This window comes from Rhamphochromis longiceps, linkage group LG16 (assembly GCF_057381845.1).
Source record: "Rhamphochromis longiceps isolate RC_006_pf linkage group LG16, R_longiceps_female_GT1.1, whole genome shotgun sequence".
Classification (NCBI taxonomy): Eukaryota; Metazoa; Chordata; class Actinopteri; order Cichliformes; family Cichlidae; genus Rhamphochromis; species Rhamphochromis longiceps.
Window position 1 is genome coordinate 17,125,243 of NC_140572.1, and position 21,074 is coordinate 17,146,316.

Below are 21,074 nucleotides of genomic sequence, written 5' to 3' on the forward strand. Positions count from 1 at the left end.
GGTAGGAGGGAAAAAAGGATGCTCCTGCAAGCAATATTTAAAGGCTTGTCTCTTCAGATGTGGAGCTTGTTTGTTGGTTTTTTGTTTTTGTTTTTTTTTTTGGGGGGGGGGGGGGGGTATAACAGGGCAAAGGTTACTGGGAAGCACATAGCACCTTATAAGGGAAGTTTGCAAATGTGATACAATAAGTGGGAGGTAAGGAAAGTTCAGAGTCAGGATTTTGTAAGTCATGCGTGAGTGCAATGACAAGCAGAGACACTACTCTGTAACACGTCGCTTCTGGGTTAAAACTGTGTGACAAATTTTGTCGAGCTGGCGGCTCCACTGCCATGACGGAGTGAGATTTCTGTGTAGGGCATCTCTCTTTGAGGCTGACTCTTTGATTCCCCCACTGAGGATGGTTTAAAAGGTTGGAGAGAGGTGAATGCCACTATTTTTGTTGTTGTGTAATCTTTGTGCAGACATTAAAAGGAAGGTAGGATGACTGGCAAATGGCTGAGAATAACAGAGTTAGAAGACTTTATTTGTAATGAGTAAGTTTATAACAAATACAACTCTACCAACACTTCACATACAAGTACAATCGTGTCAGTGATAGAACTGCTATAAGAGCCTATTAGATAATACAAAACTTGGCCAAACAAGTGCTCGAGCAAGCCTAGAAGTCACAATGACACTGAATACTAATTGCTGCTGGTCTGTTCCTGGATGCCACTCAATTCACACAGCACTGAGTCAGACATGACTGAAACATTGACATGCAGTTCTATGAGATGGAGATGATGTTTGCAGTGCTTTGAGTTTTGCTCACTTTGAACCTCAGAACAGCTTCATCTTTTCAACCCATCTTAACAAAGTCTTGTGTGTAAAATAATTTGTTAGGGGATGAGGGAGCATTTTGTGTCTAATTTCTGGCAATAATGGAGCAATATGGTACAGTCACTCCTTAACAAAAGTCACCAATCAGCACAGAAACTGCACTACTCTTCGAAGACATTCCTCTGTGGTGTGAAATGTAGGTATATTTACACGGATGTGGCGCGAATGGTGTTGGTTATTCCCGACAGAAAACGTATTCAGTGTAGCTTGTCCAAATTTTGTCTTCATTGGGATCGTTGCTGGTGTAGGCACAGGTGCCTGTGGAGCTGCAGGCCACCATGTGGAATCCCGCTTCTGTCAGCTTGTCAAATGCCTGCTCTAGAAAATTATACTTGAGATAGTACCGGGATGTGTATCTCTCAGGGGGCCTGTCCGGGTCTCTGCTCTCATTCAGCGTGTCCCCAAACACTTCTTTGGCCAGAGAGGTCTTACCGCAAACTGTGATGCGCGCCACTCTCCTGAACTTGGCATCGGTTTGGATGTCTCTGGCAATAGTGTACGAGCCGCGGTATCCTATCGTGATGTAGCCGGACTTTCTAGAGTCCAGAGACGGGGAGCGCATGGCTCCGCTGACAGACATGGTGCGTAAAGTCTCCAAGCCGCCGGAGGAGCCGCACTGCTGCCCGCCGTCTTCTGTGTCGCTCTGGCTGATCTCCTCGCTGATTGAATTCTCTTTACTCACCCGGGGATTGAGGCGTTTTGCGAGGTCCCGAAGCTGGAAAAAGTCAGCCTCTCTCTGCAGCCGACTTTTCTCGGGGAAGTAGTCCGGGAGGACCAAGTTGAGGTCTCGGAGATAGTCGAGGATGTAGCGGAACAAGAACCCATCCCTGTCCAAGAAGAAGCGCCCTTTGCTGTCTCTCGCCAACTCCTTTGGTGACTTCTTGCTGAACATGTTCCACAAGAGTGAGTCTGGGACGGCGATCAGAGTTTTGTGTCTGGTGACATAAACCTGTCCGCCGACATTCAGCTCGATGATCTCGGAAAACTGGGCGCCCGAATCCCCGCAGCTGGACACTCCGCGCTCTGTGTCCGCCAGTGCCATCTTCTCTGAGCTGCTTCACTGATGTGGAATCAGTGGAAACACTGAGACACCACAGCGGCAGCAGCTCGTTTATGAAGCTTGGGCTTACTGCGTGCGTGCGTACCGGGAGGTGACTGCTGAATTAACATTTAACTATTGAATGACTGTGAAGAGTGCCAATGCTGCTCTCCCTCCTCATCCACAGAGAGAGAGAATCTATGTATCCACCAGAAACGTCACCTTCCTCCTGACCTTGTAGCGCAAATACCGATGTGATAAAATTACAGCATGTGTGGGTGTTTTTTTTTTCTCTCCAAATGAATGCAAATCCATTAGGATCACACACAAACCAGAGACTATGAAACTGGTCCAAGTCATTCCCTTAAAAAGATGTTTGGAAAATATGGAAATAGTGACACCCATTGCATTTGTAAAGGAAATGCAGCCAGCATTCAGCGCATGCTCACATATTAATTACAGTTAGGGCCATAACATTTTGTTAGTGAGTTTTGTCACTGTATCTCATCACAGTGGATTTTAAATCTAACAATTAAGATGTGATTGAAGTGTACACTTTCAGCTTTAATTGAAGAGGTTTCGCAAAAGTGTTACATTAAGTGTTTAGAAATTATGGCCATTTTTATACACAGTTATTTGTTTTCAGAGGCTAGCATAATTTTACATGTAAGGAACTTTGTTAACACTTGGATGAACATTTTTTGCAGTCGATCCCTACATGAAATCTACAAGCCTATCTCCACAAGAGTGTTCTTGACTTGGCCAAATGTTTTGAAGGTGTTTTTGTTAACCAGGGAAAGAATTCTGTGGTCATCCACATCCTTTGTCTTCTGTTGTGTTCCACGCTGTTTCACGTTTCTGAGCTCACTAGAGCCTTCCTTTTTTATTGTCTTATTTTGTTGTGTTATTGGTTGATTTTTCAGCCTAACAATGGCCTCCTTCAGTTGTATTTACCTCACACCAAGCATTCCAAGATACCCAAAAAAGGTCAGCACTTGAAATCAGCACCACGTCTTAGTTTGTTGTGGACGAATAAGAAAAATGTTTAAATGTTTAATGTTTAAATGTCCAGTCACTTTTGAACCTTTGGAAATGGGGAACCAAGTATAAAAATGGCTGTAATTCCTAAACAGTTAATACAGTCCTTTTATTTCACCACTTTAATTTAAGCTGAAAGTCTGCACTGTAATCACATGCTGATTTAAAATCCACTGTGGTGGTGTACAGAAGCAAAATTACACAAACTGTATCGCTTTTTTTTATTTTAAGGTCTAACCATCCTAACCTAATTCTAAATGCTAATTAGTAACTTACACACACACACACACACACACACACACACACACACACACACACACACACACACACACACACACACACAGAGAGAGAGAGAGAGAGAGAGAGAGAGAGAGAGAGAGAGAGCTCTCTAACAGCCATTTAAAGAAGGAAAGAATTACTGTAATTAGTCGTTTCAAACAACAGTTCTTAATCAGTGTTTTCAGCACTGCATCATATTCCTTCAATGCAGGTCTACTACTATCCCACTTCATACTTTATTCTTTCACAAAGTGGTTCTAAAGTGGTGCTATGACCCGAGCAGCCCAAGCCGAAGGGGGAAGAACGTAACATGAATGATCCAGGTGGGGAGGGTTGAGTCACAGATAAAAGGTTCTGATGGGTATAATTTATTAATTGAGTAAAACCTTTTTAAAAGAATAAATTCAAACCTGTGATACCTAAGTATACTTTCTAAACAAAATGAGAAAATGAGAAAAACCAAACAGAAGGAGTGATAACTGTAATTCTAGTGTAATCTAGGCAGAGAACCAGCTTATTGTTGTGCAGGAGCATGTTATACTAAACCTGAGCCAGTCTCGGGGGCCAGACATAAAACAACACAAGGCACATTCAATTTCAACATCTTAGGAGAATCAGACATGGCAGGCTGTTTACACAGTCCCAAGAATTACATGAAGGCAGAGCAGTCAGTGAACACAAATCCAGACATCAATCATGGGCAAACACTATAAAAAAACATTTAAGCTACAATAGAGGAAGTAGTGTCTAAAATTCTTGCCATATACATGAGAAATCAGTCACATTGCACTATGTGACATGCAAGATAGATGCATAAAACATTAATATAACCCCTAACTTATTACAAATCTTAAACTTAAACTATAGTAATGAAATGACTGACTTTCTGTCTACAAACTAAAGTTCTCATTAAGTCACTTACAAGCAAAAATATGCCAGAAACACATTTAATAATCATCCAGTGCAATATTTGCTTTGCTTCTTTTATGATATTGCTGGTGGTGATTTTCTTGAGTGTGTGTTGTGGGATATTTTGGCCATGGGTGACATTTAGGAAGTTTCAAAGTTGCACCATTTTGTGAAAGCACGGAGCATTAGAGTCACAGTCACGTGGACCTCCTGTCTCAGGGAGAGTGATCCACCAAAGCCTTGTTCTTATAGATTTTTATGTTATTGCAGTTTTTAAGAGCACAGTATCTTTTTTTTTTTTTTATTTAGTTAGGTAGAAAGTTTTATTCAGCTTTATCTTGGACATAATTACACAAATCTGAGCAAAATGTTACATAGTGTATCAGCTTAATCTGTATAATACAAAAAGAGCAGCTGGAAAGGAAGCACATTATGGAATTACATAATTAAGCCCTTCCATGTAAACTAATCTTTTTGAAAAGAGAGAAACACAACCAAGTTTTCCTCATTTTTACATGAAATGGATGAATTTGTTTCACTTTCATTTCTTCAAAGACTTTGGTTTACCATCAGAGTTTACCCGGAAAACAAATAACAATCAGTGATAACCATTAATAAGCCCACGTTTATATGCAAACTGGACCAGATGGAGATTTGGGGTTTGCAGTTGTGAGCGACTGGTAACAATAAAACTTAAGCCACAGCTTTTGGTTCAATAATCAGCGGCCGAAAATGAAAAACTCTTTATCACGTGATTTTCACCTACCGGTATTTCATTTCTGCATTTATAAACTTCCCCTTGCACATCAATGAATTTCCATTACTGGGCACCATTATGAAAGTTGAATTAGTGTATGTGTGTGGATGTGCACAACTACATATTCACATACAGTATATATCTGCATATACACACACACACATGCATCTATAAATATATAACCCACAATTGTTGGGTTTTTCGCTGTATGTATTATTGTAGGGTCTACCTTACATTATAAAGCGCCTTGAGGTGGCTGTTGTTGTGATTTGGCGCTGTATAAATAAAATTGAATTGAATTGTAAGATTGGACACAAGAATAAGCATATTGCATGTTTGGACTGAACATGAGTTTATGTATATGTAATGCATATATCTGAGGGCTGATAAGATGAGTCTGAGCAGTAGATCAGTGCACTTGCACAAGTTATTTACATTGTGAGTTATAAAGTGTACATAAGGGTGTGTGTCCAGAGGAGCAGGAGATTGAATTGGACAGAAGAAAATTGCACATGTAGGATGAATATAGTTACTGTGGGATCGAGTTTAGCAGTCTTACAGTTTTAGGGGCAACATTTTATTTTAAGTCGTGTGATTGAATCATGTGTGCCTACTAAAACACAGAAAACTAAAACACAGAAAATGTTGTCAATTTCAAAATCAGCTGTCACAAGATTTTGTTGTGTGCAGATTGTGCAGACTCCCCAGTGCACTGGCAACCAGCATAAATGAAAAGACAGCATTGAGTCATTGCGAAAGTTCCCACTTCTCATCCTAGTGGGTTTTTAGCCACTTTGGAAATTTGGCAGTCCAGCCCTCAGACAGAGTAATTATAAAAGCCAGCTATGCTTGGATGTTTAGTCACTTGAAGAGCTTGTGAAGACTGAACAATGCTTCGCAAGGTACTGTTGGTTGCTGTATGAGCTTTAATAAAGGCACCTTTTGGAAAGTATTTTTGGCTTTTGGTGACCTGCAGTATAGCTTAGCATCTTAACTTGATTATAGCCACAATAAGCTGCACCTTCTCTGGAGGTCTGCATGATTTGAACTGACTAGCCCCGTGGAATGTTTTTCAGGGTATCACAGAGAGCTTTGGAGCTGGGATCCATGCCCTCAACACCTCACAGCTGACAGATGGTGTGATTAACAGGAGCAAAAGGATGATGCTGGACACCCTCGGTGTCGGACTATTAGGAACCAGAACAGCTGTCTTCAATAAGGCTCTGAAGTACAGTCAGGTACAGTGAACTGCATTTACCCTATAACTGCAAAAACAACTGCTGACAAATATTTGCTTATGATGTGGGTAGATGTAGAAGATGCTCATTTAATTCTACACAGTAACTAGTAATACATGAGTACTTTGTATCTATTGTCAGTGATCACATAAAAATCTTTATATGGACTCATCAGAGGTTGTTTGTGCAGCTGAAATTAAAATACTCTTCTGCTCATCGGTGGATTTCCTTTACATACGATCGGTCCTGCTAACTAACTCGCTTCATTTGTGCCCTGATTGCAATCTTGACAAATTATTAAGTTGTTTTCCATAACATGTTGATGACTGATTATCCAGTCAAGTCTTGCACTTCTTTAATAGTCCGGTTAATCTTCTTTCTGCTGCTAGTTATTTTTGATATGTCATTTATACTCATATTAATGTGCCTCCAGTTGTTCACATCGCGGGAAAGGAGCAGCGTTTGGGGTCAATCAGATATAATTCTGCCTCCTCATTACGCTGCATTTGTTAATGGCATCGCTGTAAGTTTGGATTTCTACAAAAGCAAAAATCTGCAGAAAACAGGAATTATGATCCAGCTCTGCTTCAATCCCTGATCACGTCTTTGCCTGACTGTCTATTAGGTTCACTCCATGGACTTTGACGACACTTGGCACCCTGCGACTCATCCCTCGGGCGCCGTCCTACCTGCGCTGCTGGCCCTGGCAGAGACACTTCCCAGCCAGCCCTCTGGTCTGGATCTCCTGCTAGCCTTCAATGTTGGCATTGAAGTTCAAGGCAGACTGATGAGGTTCTCCAAAGAAGCCTACAACATCCCTGAAAGGTATCAAGTTTGGAAATATTTTCAGCTCTGGAATAAATTTATTCTCCAGCTCATTTAGATTAGAAAGACTAGAGCATTTGATTCACCAGTACCTAGTGCTGTCAAGCCAAGAAAACAGTTTTGGTTTCATTTTGGGTTTCAGAGGTGGATGTGGTGACTGGATTCTGGTTTGTGCTCACATGAAAATACCTTATAAGGAGAAATCACAAAAACCTTTAAAAATGACTAAACTGATGATTAAAATACATATGAACTGTTTGATTAATGAAGCAGTGATTCCAGTTAATCAGAATCACTATGTCACGCTTGAGTAAATCTTGTTGTTTTGCTTCTCAGATTCCACCCTCCCAGTGTTGTTGGAGTGATGGGCAGCGCTGCAGCCTCGGCTAAGCTCCTCGGTCTGTCCCCTGAACAGTGCATTCATGCTCTTGCCATAGCAGCCTCCTCTGCTGGGGCGCCTTTAGCCAACGCTGCCACACAGACCAAACCTCTCCACATTGGAAACGCTGCTCGGGGAGGCCTAGAGGCCGCTCGGCTGGCCCAGATAGGACTGAAGGGAAATCCAGCCATACTGGATTTGGACAGAGGGCTTGGTGTTTACTACAAAGACTACAGTCCCTCCGCTATGGCGGATTCTGCTGTGAGAGCATATAAATGGATTCTGGAAGATCAGGACGTGGCATTCAAACGCATCCCCGCTCACCTCGGGATGCACTGGGTTGTCGATGCAGCTCTAGCAGCCCGGGAAAAGCTCCAAAACGCAGTCGGCAAATTTGACCTCAGCCAGATCCGGCATGTCACACTTCGGGTGCCTCCATCCAAGTACGTTAACTGCCCGTTACCTGCCACAGAACACCAAGCCAGGCACTCGTTCCAGTTCAACGCCTGCACCGCACTGCTGGATAACAAGGTGACCGTGGCGTCTTTCGGCGACGCTCAAATCGGCCGATCCGCTCTGAAGGAGCTCCTGGGCAAAGTCAGCTTGGAGACGCCGGAAGATAACCTGCCCAGTTTTGACAAGATGTACTGCGAGGTCGAGATAGCGACGCACCAGGGGCCGAGCTACACAGCCAGATGTGACACTTTCTACGGCCACTGGCGGAAGCCGCTGACTCTGAAGCACCTGGTGGATAAGTTCAGTGTGAATGCTTCGTCTGTGCTGTGCACAGTGGGAGTGGAGGGGGTCATTGATGTTATAGGAAACATTGAAAGGGTGGCAGATTGCTCAATATTGGGTTCATATCTGAGAATGACAAGTAATCAAGAGCACCTGGACAGAATGAGGATTTTGTAATTACACACATATCTTTATATGAAGCTTTGTATTCTTTTCAAGAAAGTACGAATTAAATAATAACCGTGTAAATATGTTGTACATACTTTTTTCTCTTCTGTGGTCAGAAATAAACTGAACCTTTTTTCTTGTATTCGTTTATTTATTTATTTGTTTCTGAGAACATTATCCTCACCTGCAGCTGATTCTCTAAAATGTGACAGATGTGGGGCAGAGCCACGACAGCAGCAGTAAAACTGACACGCAAACTCAAAAATTCAGCTCACAAGGAGCTCAGTTCTGCTACTCTAGATTATCTTTTAGTGCTTTTAATCACTTCAACACCATTCTGCAACCAGCTCAGCAGACATCTACCGCACAGCTTGCAAAAGTCTTTTCCTTGTTTCGACCTTCTACTGATTACACTCAGGCGAGTTTCAGGACGCCCTGGACCATCGATCCGATTCCATCAAATATCTCGTGGATCGGAGCGTTGCACATGAAGGCACAGGTGGTGACCAGCTTGTTCTTTTCGTCCACGTGGCTCTCGCCGACGCCCTTGCTCACGTGCTTGCAGCCCAGCTGGTTGATGGCCGCTGCAGTGTCAGCGGTGTCTGGATACCTGAGAGGTGGGGGAGAAGAGGCACTACTTAATGTTTTGCTGCTCAAAGCAGATTTCTGCAAACATCTTAGGAACATTTGAGGTTTTGCTTTTAACAACTGGAAATTTCTATTTATATGTTTTGGAGATGCATCAATTATGCCTGCAAACTGCATTTACAGAGGGACTTTCCACTTTAACATGGAAAGAACCCAACAGTTTTTGCTTCCTATTTACACAAACACACCAGTGATTGTCCTGTCAATCAAATATTTAGCATCCTGCACAGTGCACCAGTGGGTCTCACTCATTAACTACCTAATATCTAATCTGCCAATCACATTACAGCAACATTTAGGCATGTAGACACGGTCAAAGACTGTGTGTTGAAGAGCTAAATCACTCAAAACAGCCAATATTTTATAAGAAAGACCTTTGTTTACCCAGCACAAAGGGGAAAAATAACTAGCATCCAAATCAGATATCTACTGAAACATGCATTGGTTACTGGTATCAGCCACATTTATGTAAAAGCACACTTGCAAGAAGACATCGGCCAGATTAAATGTTTACATGGTACATTTTTTCTTCTATTCTGTTAATTTTTTAAAATAATTTTATAATATTATTTTGCCTGTAAACAAAATCATGATCTCAACTGATTGTTGGCTTTGACATCTGTCAACCGATCAATTGGTCCAAGTGTCAGTCAGCCACCACTCTGACAAAGACGGATCCTCTCCTAAGTCCTTTTTTAAAAATCTAACACTGTAATCAAATTAATTTGTCATGGAAACAGGAAGAAATTGTGCAACAGGACAGGCAGACTGGCTGTAAACAAGCCCACGCCCAGCACGTGGTAGTCTCTGGAAACAACTGTTTGCACTAGGGCTGGGCCATATTATACCGTTCAGGGTAATACCGGTATAATGTTAGGCAACGATAGGAAAATGAAATATCGCGATAGAATGGGAGTAAAACGCGCATGCGCAGTGCCTTTGTTTTCATACGCACATGGCCGATTGTTGAGTGAAACAGATGAACCAGAATTGGTTTGTAAAAATGGTGCAACTTCCGTGATGTGGAACTGGTTTGGTGTTTGTCCGTCAGATACACAACAAAGCACATTTTTTTGCAGAACATGCAAGCGGCCGTTGTTATTGTCGTATTTGTCAGACTAAGATGCTCTTAAATCTGGGAGTAATCTGGGTCCTAAACTCAGTATACTTCAGGTCAAACAACACTGCAGCATCACTGAGAGTTAAAAACTGTCTAAATTCTTTCATCTTTAATAAAACGATCAGCATTGCTGCTTTACCAGGTGTAACTATAAAGTTTAACTTCCAGGCATCCATGAAAACAAAAGTTATTACATTTAACGGAGTTAGAAGTTAGCAGGAAGCTAGCGGAAGTTAGCTCGCTAGTTTCGCTAGTTACCTAAGCATGATATAGCATGTTCTGACTGAGAGATTTCTGAAAAAATTCAAACGTACAGCTCTGCTATCACTTCCAACATAAATGAAGACAGGAAACTAAACAGCAGTGACGTTTGTAGGGTTACTGAAGTTGGGCTAGCTGGTATATAATGATGTGCTACGTGATCGCTAGCGACACAGCTATGTTAGCATAACATAAACAGTGAAGCTGGAGGACGAACACTAACACTTTTCCACTTATAAAAGTTAACGTGAAGGTTCTTCATGGTTAGAGACAAATGCAATCGCATGGCAGGATGCTGTAAACGGACCAAACTTCAGTCAGGAGAACAACTGAGATAATCCATCCACAATACGAGGTTAGTCATACTGCAACAACATGGGAATAGAGCAGCTGCCAGAGAATTCAACATTAATGAATCAATGGTACAGAAGTGGAGGAAGCAAGAAGAATGAGTTTAATAAAGTTTGATTTATCTGACTGCTTTGTTTCGCTTAATGTGCCTTATAATCCCGTGCACCTTATGGTCCGAAAAATGTGTACTGCACACTGCAGTTTAATGTTGCAAAGCACCTCTTTTTAACTTCAGTGGATATTATACATGGTTATGCTCAGGATATGTCAGCCCATTTCTACTGGAAATGCCTTTTGGTTAAACTTTCAGCAAGGAATTTGCATTTGCACTGTTACATTTTTATAAAGCTTTAATGTACATAAAAACCAGCTTCTTGTTTAAGTGAAAATAAATGGAAGGTTGTCTTTTTGCGCTAGTAATGTTGTGGAGCTGTATTTTGTCTCGCATCAATTATATCGTCGGTTATATCGTTATCGCAAATTTTCAAATATATATCGTGATAAATATTTTTGGCCATATCGCCCTGCTCTAGTTTGCACACAACAATTGCAGCATTTAAAAGTCCAAACTTAGAACGCAAACAAGGAAGTCCATGTTGCATTTCTCACTTGTCGTCCTTTTCGATGCCGACGGTGACCTCGCACCCAGGGATCACTTTGGCAGCCAGCACAGGTGAGATGCAGCAGAGGCCGATGGGTTTGCCTTCGCTGTGGAATGCCTGCAGAGCAGCCTTGACCTCGTCATTTACAGAGCAGTCCTTGCCCTGCACTGCCCACGTACAGAGATTCTTCGCAGCTCCAAAGCCGCCTGTAAAACACCAAAAATGAGGAAGAGGTGTGATTAATGTCTGGATGTACATAAGCCAGAAATACAAACTTCAGTTTCGACCTTACTCAGACCTTCCCAACATCTTTTTTCTGTAGGCTTCGATTGTACCAGCGAAATACATATGAACACAAACCTGGGAAAATAACAGCCTCGTGCTCTTTCACGCTGAGCTTAGACAGATCCTGGATGTTTCCACGGGCCAGCCTTGCGCTCTCCACCAGCACATTCCTCTTTTCCTGAGTAGGCGCACCTTTCAGGTGATCTACCACATGCATCTGGTCAATATTGGGTGCGAACATGTTCACCTGGAGGTGATAAAAGCAGCAGAGACGAGTTCAAAAACAAATAAAACAAAAAAAAAAGCACACCAGGCAACTAATAATGATTGTTAACATCACAATTCTTGAAGCTAACTCAACAGAACTTCTGTCAGAGCAGCATTTCAAAACCTAAGAATATCTGCATTTCGCAACACTTTCCCTGACTCATAGTGGACCTTTGACTGATGACTACTCTTGTAAGCTTGAGACATGTGTCTGGGTCATTCCATGTTAATTCCTGAAAAATGAAACTTTGTAAGACGAATTTGAGAAAATTTCCAGTCCCAACTGTCATTTCTGTCCTTGAGGAAAAAAGAGAAATCTTTCACGGGATGAAGGCAGCTCTGTTTTTAAACATTTATCTACCATTGTTGTTGTGAGGGGTTAGCTAGGTCCTTAAATATGTAGGGTAAATATGAGGTATGGACTCTAAGGAGTGCAATTTGTAACAAGGTAGCAACTTGTAATGTGCAGTAATAAGACATGTTGCATAATTGAGAAATTCTCTAACACCAATCAAAGTAGTAATAACAATAATATAGTGATATTAATAGTTGTAACCACTTAGTATTACTAAACAGAAGTCCTAACACACGAGGGAAGAAAGTGTTTCAATGCATGTCTTATAGAGGGTTACCTGAAGTATGTGTGCTTTCTGTTACTGGTGGCTCTTTGAAGAGCACCAAACCTTTTAATAGGCAGGACAAAAATTTCTGTTATGAGATATGCCTGACCAGTTGCTTTGGTGACTGATTAGTCCAGCTGGAGGGTTACGATTGGTTATATTACTAACAGAAATTAAGAAACGCCTCAAGCCTCAAAACTAAAAAAAGTCTCATTAAAACATAAATAAAATTAAAATCCCATCATGGTCAGCTTGCACCTCTACATGCAGAGCGCTAAATAGACACCAGGTGGATGCTTCCACTCAGAGGCTCTAAGTTAATGTGATACGTTTTTGAATTAATTTCCTCAGAGTGCTCCAGCCAAAACTGCAACACTTATAAACAGATTTAACTGCACACATAGGTAGAGTTGAAAGGCTTGGAAAAGTCACTTGGCCATTTAGAGGTTTGCACTGCTGGTAAGAAAAAGGACACACTATCACGCTCTCTGGGCCCGTTTTCTGGACTTTTACAAACCATTCCTTTAAGGCCGGTACAGAGAGCTGCTGAAAGTACACGGGCCTTCACATTTCACTGAAGCTACCCATCAGCAGCTCAGACAGGACCATATACTGATCAAACTGGCTGCCTCAGGGACCCTTTCAAACGTCCAAATAATGAAAGAGTTGCCTTATAAGAAACAACCAATTAAACTCAGATGTGGCATCCTTCCTGCTTAACCAGTGAAGGCTGTTATCGGCTATAAAACATATATCAGTACTGGTGCATTTGTCAAATATGAAAACTTAATTTCTCTGGGAATAATGGAGAAAATGATGGTGTCAGCAGCAAAAATCTTGTTATGTCAGGACACAGTTTGTTCAGCAGAGTGCAGCATTTTCCCTCAGCAATTACTCTAAAAGACCCAACACAGCTTGAAACATTTACTACACAAATAATAGCACACCATACTTACTGGCAAAAAATAAATAAATAAACATGGCGGACCAGATAAGCTTTACTAAGAGTTGGGTGTTTTTTTTCTTGGGGGCAGATAACTGTTGAGGTTAAGGAACTTTAAATACTTCGGTGCATTTCAGTCGTTTATTATTCAGCAGTTTGCACAAAACATTCTGCAAGGCTGTTCGTGTCACTGTGCGCAGTCTGGTTAACAGGTAGAGGTCAAAGGACGCTCACGGGTCGGACTGCAAATAAAAAGTGCAAAAATCGTAGAAACTGCCCAGCACGGAGAAGTGGAAGCGGACAAACTGGAAGCTAATGAACATTTCTGATGTGTTCCCTCCAGGGGCAGCGGCAGATAAAATCAGCGTGTCACACTTACAGTCGCACCCCCTCTGCTCAGATGGACCAAAACAGCGGAGGCCTCGTGGATCTCGCTGCCGTCATAGACGCCGCAGCCCGCCAGCACCACAGCCACGCGTTTGCCCATCTGCGCTGAATAATAACTGCTGCTCACGGTCTGGAGGGTCCTAGCTGTCAGTAAGTTGCGACCACAGTGCTGCAGAAGACTGAGCATGGCGGACTGTCAGCGGACTAGTGATGGGTCGTTCGCGAACGAAATGGCTCTTAGAGCCGACTCTTTGACGTGAACGACGCGAGCCGGCTCCTTATCGCGAGCCGTCACGTGGGTTTTTTTTTTTTTCTTTCTCTCAGCCTCTCGCTCGCACTTTTTTTCCGCTTCACTCTGCACGCGAGCCTTGTGCTTTACGCTGGGCAGAGGGGGGAGGGGCGGTAGTTACACTCAGTAGCACAGGAACAGAGCCAGAGAGAGAGAAAGAGAGGCAGGGACAACAACATTAGAAAGGTATAGTAATCATCCACAACTATTTTCGGTTGCAGATGATAAAGGATTGAGAAAGTTTATTCATGCAGGTCCATATGACAGAGAATATGCATGTTCTTTTAGTTTTCATATTATAATTTATATTTAATTGTGTTGTGGTTTGCAGTGTTTTGTGTTCTTTTCACTTTAAATTTGTGAAAGGAAAAAGCTGAAAATTTAAATAGTTAAAAGTTGAAATGTGAATAGTTGATTTTTGTATTATATGATTTATTTATTACATTTTATGTGGAGTGAATAAATAAAAGTATATTTACGGTGGCCCCTAGAGACAAAGCACATACAAACTTCAAATCACGTACGAACTCTGAAGCATGTACAAACTCCAAAACACGTAAGAAACACGTACAAACTCCAAAACACGTAAAAACTCCAAAACACGTAAAAACACGTACAAACTCCGAAGCACGTAAAAACTCAGAAGCATATAAAAACTCAGAAGCACATACAAACTCAAAACACGTACAAAAGACAACAGAAGTGCTCCAGGATGCTGGGCGCAGTGTTGAGCCTTTGTTATCTTGTGGCTACACAAGCCAGCAAGTACCAACGACCGGATTTGGTGTGTGGTAATAACAGGTAAATGAACTTTTTTTTAAATTATTTGAATATATATATGAGTGCCTGTGTATAAATACACAAATACACACATGCTTTCAATTGTGTAATTTAAGTGATCTAGTAGCTCTGCTTTGGAAGTTCAGTTAATGCTAGAAATGTGTTTTGGAGTTTGTACGTGTTTTGTCTCTAGGGGCCACCGCATATATTTATATATAAACATATATAAATAAAACCACTTGTTTTTACGTTAGTAATTCCTTTTGTGCATAATTTTATATTATTGTTAATAATAAATTAATTAAAGCAACAAAACAACCTGAAGAGCCGGTTCGGAGCCGAAAGAGCCGACTCTTTTTAGTGAACCGAACCGAAAGAGCCGGTTCTCTAAAAAGAGCCGGAAATCCCATCACTACAGCGGACAAAACGCCCCCGGATGCCGCTTCTTCTTCTGCGCTTTAAAAAGTAGTTTGACGCGCCCTCTTACGCCATCGTGTGTCCTCACCTGAGCACTACAGCTTTTTAATAATTGAGTAATACTTAGATTGAACTGCTAAAACTGTGTTTTAAATATAAAGGTTACAAATATTTAGGTAAATATTGTAAAAAATTAAAAAAAAACATGACTCAAAAAACATGTTTTAGAAAGGTTTTTAGCTAAATGTGGAAAAATTGCCATTAATTTCAGCGTGTTTCAGTTTACAAACGGCGCCCCATATTCTTGTCTGGTGTGGTCATGTGATTTGGTATCATCAACAAAACCATGTGATCTGTAATGAGGAAGTTAGAGGCGGTGAGTCATGGGAAGATAGTCCTCTTCGTAACTGCTGTTTTTTTACGGCCTTGACATGTTTTACACGGAGGTCGTTCTGGGATTCAAACTGCTCCTCTTTCTGCACGTCGTCGCTCAGTTCAGGATTAATGGACAGCAGAAGTGGCCCGTACCCTACAGGTATAAAGACCGCACACCTTTCCACGTTCACTCCGCTCTTTAGCGTTAAATCATGTGACAGATAATGAAGAAAACTGGAAAAGACGATCAAATAAACCTCGTTTTCAATTACGAATGGTCGCTTAGTCCGTTTTGATCAGTACAAAGTTCGCAACTTTTATGTTTTTTTTCCTAGAAAGCGTGTCTGTTCCGATGTTACACGTTCACTGACATGTTAAGAAGACATTTTGTGATTTTGTGTGTTCTTGTTGTCCCAATAAAGCCTTGTTTTAGACAGCAACCCGAGGAAGTATTCGTGGTACGTTCACGTGACTTAAAAATGTTGGAATTTGGAGTATCTCAGTTGTGCAGCAGAATTAGTGGAGTGGGTTTCATACATTTCCAAAAACGCGCCACAAAAATGTATGTAATGGCTCTGTGACCTTCTGTCATCAGCAGGCAGCAGTTCATCTAAAGTGGATGTGCCAGAAATTTTTGCTGCATTTCTGGCTGTTTCTACACTTTAACCTGCATTTGTGGATGGTATGGTGATACAGACATGCATTTCTGGAAGTGTTCCTGAGCCCGTGCAGTGATTTCCATGAAAGAATCATGCCTGTTTTTAATGCAGTGCTTCAGTATTGAGTTTTGACCTTGGTGTTTGTGCACAGAGATTTCTCCAGATTCTCCAAATCTTTGGATGATATTGTGTGTTGTTGATTGAAAGTTTGAATTTACACTAAGGAACATTATTCTGAAAATGTTCCCAATTTGTAGACGCCTTGTTTTGGGGATTGGTGAACCTTTCCCCGTCTTTACTTTTCTCTAAGAAGCTCTTTTTGACCCGATTATGTTACTGACTTGTTGCCATTTAACCTAATTAGCTGCGAAATGTTCTTCCAGCTGTTAACCTATTTTTCCAGCCTTTTGTTGCCCCCATCCCAATTTTTTTTTCCTAAATTGGTACAGTCTTGTCAGTTACGTCTGATATATTTTCTAAGTTGTATTGTGAATACATTTTTTTTGAGGTTTGCAAATTATAACATAATTTTATTTACATTTTAGTATAAATTAAAACAGTGTCACAGCTAGTTCATATTTGAGTTGAAATATTATCCTAAATAACATATTATTTAGGATAATATGCTCATTTTTGTAGAGCAACATGAAGTAGCTTTGGGCTCGCAGTGACTTTAACCTTGACCAACCATCTGACGTGTCTCATGTCACCCACAGGCGTTTCGATCGTCGGCCTGATGTGGACTCTTACTGTCAAGCTCTCTATCCGTTCTGCCCCACCGGAGACCCAGATGGACGGATTCCCTACATGAGAGACAGCGACACCATCTCGGTGTATCGGCTGCAGACTCCAGTGTGGGAATTCAAGTATGGAAGTTTGCTGGGAAAGTTTGTAAGTGTGTAATTTGAATTCTGAAATGTCTTTTTACAAGTCAGGGATAAAGCAAAAAGCACCAGGGCACATTGTTCTTTTCGTATTTAATATTTTATTCTCTAAAACAGAAGTGAAGGGGCCACTGTGTTCTGGCTAATAAAAATACTCCCTCTGTTAAAACAGAAGTGAAGCTGCAGCTACATTATTCATAGAAACACACACACATAAAACCAGAGTATGTTTCTGTTCTCTTTACAGCACATCATGCATGATGCTGTTGGGTTCAGCAGTGCAGAGACAGGAACCAACTACACCATGGAGTGGTACGAGCTGTTTCAGCTGGGCAACTGCACTTTTCCTCACCTCAGACAAGACATGTACGCACCTTTCTGGTGCAACCAGGGAGCTGCCTGCTTCTTTGAAGGCATTGATGATTTACACTGGTCACAGAATGGCACCTTAGAGAAAATTGGAGTAATCACAGGTAAGACTTGACATCTGTGCACAGAGAAGCCGAGATAAAACTAGATATGTTACATCATCAGTGGATATGACTGGTGATAATGTGGATTTTACTACAAATATATCCTGCAGAGCATGACCCTGAAACAGCTTATTTTGCTTTTGTAGTTGTAAAACTACAAAATTTGTACTTTGTATTGAGTCAGATACACATCCAGGGTACTTGGTAATCATGAAAACTGTAGAAAGACAGCATGTTGAAACAGAAATTCTGCATTGACTGTTTCACTGGCTTCAGGAGGCCCTGGATAGCTTCCAAAACCCAAAACAGGCAGTTCTGGTTTTGTGACTGATAGCTTGTCTTGTCCAGGGAGAGCTAGAGCACATCCAAGAATTAAATGCCTCGAACATATAAAATGTTTTTTACACTCTTGTCTTCTTGGACTTTCTGCTTCACACCCATTTTTTTTTCTGGTATTAACATGTTTTTCTTTAATTCTCCAGGGCAGCAGTTCAACGACATGGCCCGCTGGGTGCAGGAGGACAACGAGACTGGGATCTACTACGAGACGTGGGCAGTTCGGTCTGACCCCAGCCCCAACGCCACGGTGTGGTTCGAATCCTATGACTGTTCCCAGTTTGTCCACCGCACATACAGGAAGCTTACAGAGCTGGGAGCCAAACTATCCAGCCGATCACAGACCAACTACACCAAGATCTACCTGTACAGCGGAGAGCCCACGTACCTCGGCAATGACAGCGCCATTTTCGGACAGCCTGCTCTGAAAAATCTGGCATTGGACATCCGTAAATTTTACCACACATTTAGGCCACACCAGACATTTGCAGATGCCATGATCAGTCTGCTGGAGGCTTTTGAGACGGTCGTGTTGGAAAGGAGCTTCTACCTCTACTACAACTTTGAGTACTGGCATCTGCCAATGAAACCTCCATATGTGCGGATTACATATGAAGAAGTGCCTTTGCCTTAAAATCCCATTTGACTACTAATTTTTTATTTTATTGGTAAATAGTATTAGCTGAAAGGCTAATGACAACAATATTAACATAAACTTCAATGAATGGTTAATTTTTTTCTTCTATTTGGAAATGGCAGGCAAGAAAAAACGTTTCAACTAAGTTGTCACGTGACTATGAAGTCCTTCAAAAGCTAAATACACCCCACGATTCAGTGGCTTGCAGAAGTAACTAGTCATTGTTTTCTATATGACTTACATATACGTTACATTACTGCATCGTTACATTATTCATCAGTGCACAACCTTCCTAAGGTCCTGCGTAGCCTTTTAATCAGCTTGATGTCTGAACTGTGGCTCGGTCATAATAACAATAACAACAACAACAACAAAAATTCAGCTATTTCGTTGTAGACTTGCTGCTGTGCTTGAGATCTCTGTCCACTTGGAGTATGCAATTTCAGCCAAGCTTTAGCTTATATTCTAGTCAGATGGCCTCACATTTGTCACTAGAATACTTTAGTATACAGAGTACATGGTTGGCTCAATGACTGCAAGGTCCTCAGGTACTGTGGCTGCAAAACAAGCCCAAATCATCACCCCTCCACCACCGTGCTTGACAGCTGGTATGAAAGATTTATGCTGATAACACGGTGCTGTGCATTATGGCCGCTTTGGTCTTATCTGTCCAAAGGACATTGTTGCAGAACTCCTGTGGTTTGTTCTGATGCAACTTTGCAAAGCTAAGTCATGCTGTCATATTCTTTTTAGAAAGAAGAGCTGCTCACACTTGCTGATGTTAATCAGTTAATCAAGTGCATTTGATTAGCATCACCTAGCTGCTACTTAATTCCTATGGAAGCATTCAGGGTGTACTTAGTTTTTTGGAGGACCTGAGTCCTGTGAAAAGTTTCCACACAACTGTAGCTGTTCGAAAGGTTTCAATCATAAAGGATAAAACCTCACTTTCTTCAAGAGAAAATAGATTTCAATTCAGTATTTCTCACCAAGGAGCATTATGTACAGATCTGCTGAGTGCATTTCCTGCTTCATAACATTCTGTGTTTGTAATACCAGTTTAAAAAAAAAAAAAAAAAAAACAGCACTTCTGGACTTTCCAGTGTTTAAATGTTCGGAAACATTTAGCAGGACTTTTCCTGGCCGAGAAGTGGCGTTTGTGGGTTGACTACATGTTTAAGTGCGATCAGTCCACACACAGTAAAAGCAGGGCTTCTGGGTTAGCTTATTTGACAGAAATCTGCATTTTCCTGTTATTTTTGGACATATGATGACGAAAAAGAGACTTCTTGATAAATAAAAGATGCATGTACAACCCCACCCCTTTACTTCATTTCTTCTTGTTATTTAAGAAATAATAATTTAAGAAAACTGCTCATACATCTTCTCATCTCAAATGCATCCCATTTTTATAACGGAGTCCTTTTATGGAGTTTAACTACGTGTGTTAATAAAGAAAAATAATTACATGAAAGTTGCACAGAGTACATTCACAAATTTTTATTACAGTGTGAGATCACATGTCCAAAACAATTTTAATTTCAAGACAGGTGACCAGTAAAGCAAAGCAGACAAAGCTTTTGTCATACAGAAGCAAAACTAGAGGAGAGTGTTTAACACCTGTTAACTCCCAAATAAAGTTCAAATAATAATTATGACAATCATATTCGTGACAAAATTTAAATAATGCTCTCTCGGTCAGCATTTACCATGTGAAGCATTTTTTTCCCAGCCGAATAGTCCAATAAAAGCAAATACAGACAAGCTCTCAGTGAAAACAGGCTTCACGTTAGGGCCACTGTTTAATGCACTGCACACATTTTCAAATAAAATAACCAGATGTGTTACTGTACCCTTCAGATGCTAATGTACATGAGCAAAGATATCCACTTCTTCAGTGATGAGAAACAAATACTGTGAAGAGGCTATATTCATTCAATAATACTAAGAAGCACCTCTTGCAACAAGTCTCTCAGTTATTGTATATGAAATAAAACTTGAGTAAAAAGGAATGAAATCTGGCAGAAATAAACTACATTTTTATTGACATGCAGTGCTGCATAAGGTTTGTCCACTACCAAAAACCTTTAAATATTTAATATGTATACGCCATAAATGCATACTCTTTCTCCATCTTCCTCCCATTACCCCAAGCAGTTGTGTGGCAGATGGCCGCCCCTCCCTGAGCCTGGTTCTGCACGAGATTTCTTCCTGTTAAAAGGGAGTTTTTCATTCTCACTGTTACCAAGTGCTTGCTCATAGGGCGTCATGTAATTGTTGGGGTTTTCTCTCTATTACTATAGTTTTACCTTGAAATATAAAACACTTCAAGGCAACTGTTTTTGTGTGTGTTTTGTTAAAAACGCACACACAAAACAGGGTCTTTTTCCACTACATTAAAGGAAGTAATAAAATCCCTCCAAGGATCGAGTTTGTGGTAGTGGACTCAAAACATTAGGACCACCTGTATCCAACAAAACCACGGCGACAA

General features: G+C 41.1%; 4 protein-coding genes across 4 annotated transcripts; 2 read left to right on the forward strand and 2 right to left on the reverse strand.

The window, feature by feature from the left end:
- Positions 1-292: 292 nt before the first annotated feature.
- On the reverse strand, positions 293-2,091 carry kctd12.1 (potassium channel tetramerisation domain containing 12.1). The gene has a single exon (XM_085384662.1). It carries the CDS (start codon positions 1,919-1,921, stop codon positions 1,055-1,057), a length of 867 nt encoding a protein of 288 aa, XP_085240788.1. The 5' UTR covers positions 1,922-2,091; the 3' UTR covers positions 293-1,054.
- Positions 2,092-5,791: 3,700 nt separating this feature from the next.
- On the forward strand, positions 5,792-8,380 carry acod1 (aconitate decarboxylase 1). The gene is made up of 5 exons (XM_085384661.1): positions 5,792-5,803; positions 5,978-6,139; positions 6,573-6,662; positions 6,765-6,964; positions 7,301-8,380. The coding sequence occupies exons 1-5, from the start codon at positions 5,792-5,794 to the stop codon at positions 8,256-8,258; spliced, it is 1,422 nt and encodes a 473-aa protein (XP_085240787.1). The 3' UTR covers positions 8,259-8,380.
- LOC146650864 (glutamine amidotransferase-like class 1 domain-containing protein 3, mitochondrial) lies at positions 8,380-13,957 on the reverse strand. Its single transcript, XM_085384663.1, has 4 exons — positions 13,726-13,957; positions 11,592-11,763; positions 11,239-11,437; positions 8,380-8,859 (listed from the first exon to the last, which is right to left on the reverse strand). Exons 1-4 carry the CDS (start codon positions 13,918-13,920, stop codon positions 8,664-8,666), a joined length of 762 nt encoding a protein of 253 aa, XP_085240789.1. The 5' UTR covers positions 13,921-13,957; the 3' UTR covers positions 8,380-8,663.
- A 1,616-nt stretch (positions 13,958-15,573) lies between these two features.
- On the forward strand, positions 15,574-19,903 carry cln5 (CLN5 lysosomal BMP synthase). The gene is made up of 4 exons (XM_085384239.1): positions 15,574-15,754; positions 16,970-17,144; positions 17,385-17,610; positions 18,093-19,903. The coding sequence occupies exons 1-4, from the start codon at positions 15,651-15,653 to the stop codon at positions 18,578-18,580; spliced, it is 993 nt and encodes a 330-aa protein (XP_085240365.1). The 5' UTR covers positions 15,574-15,650; the 3' UTR covers positions 18,581-19,903.
- Positions 19,904-21,074: the final 1,171 nt, after the last annotated feature.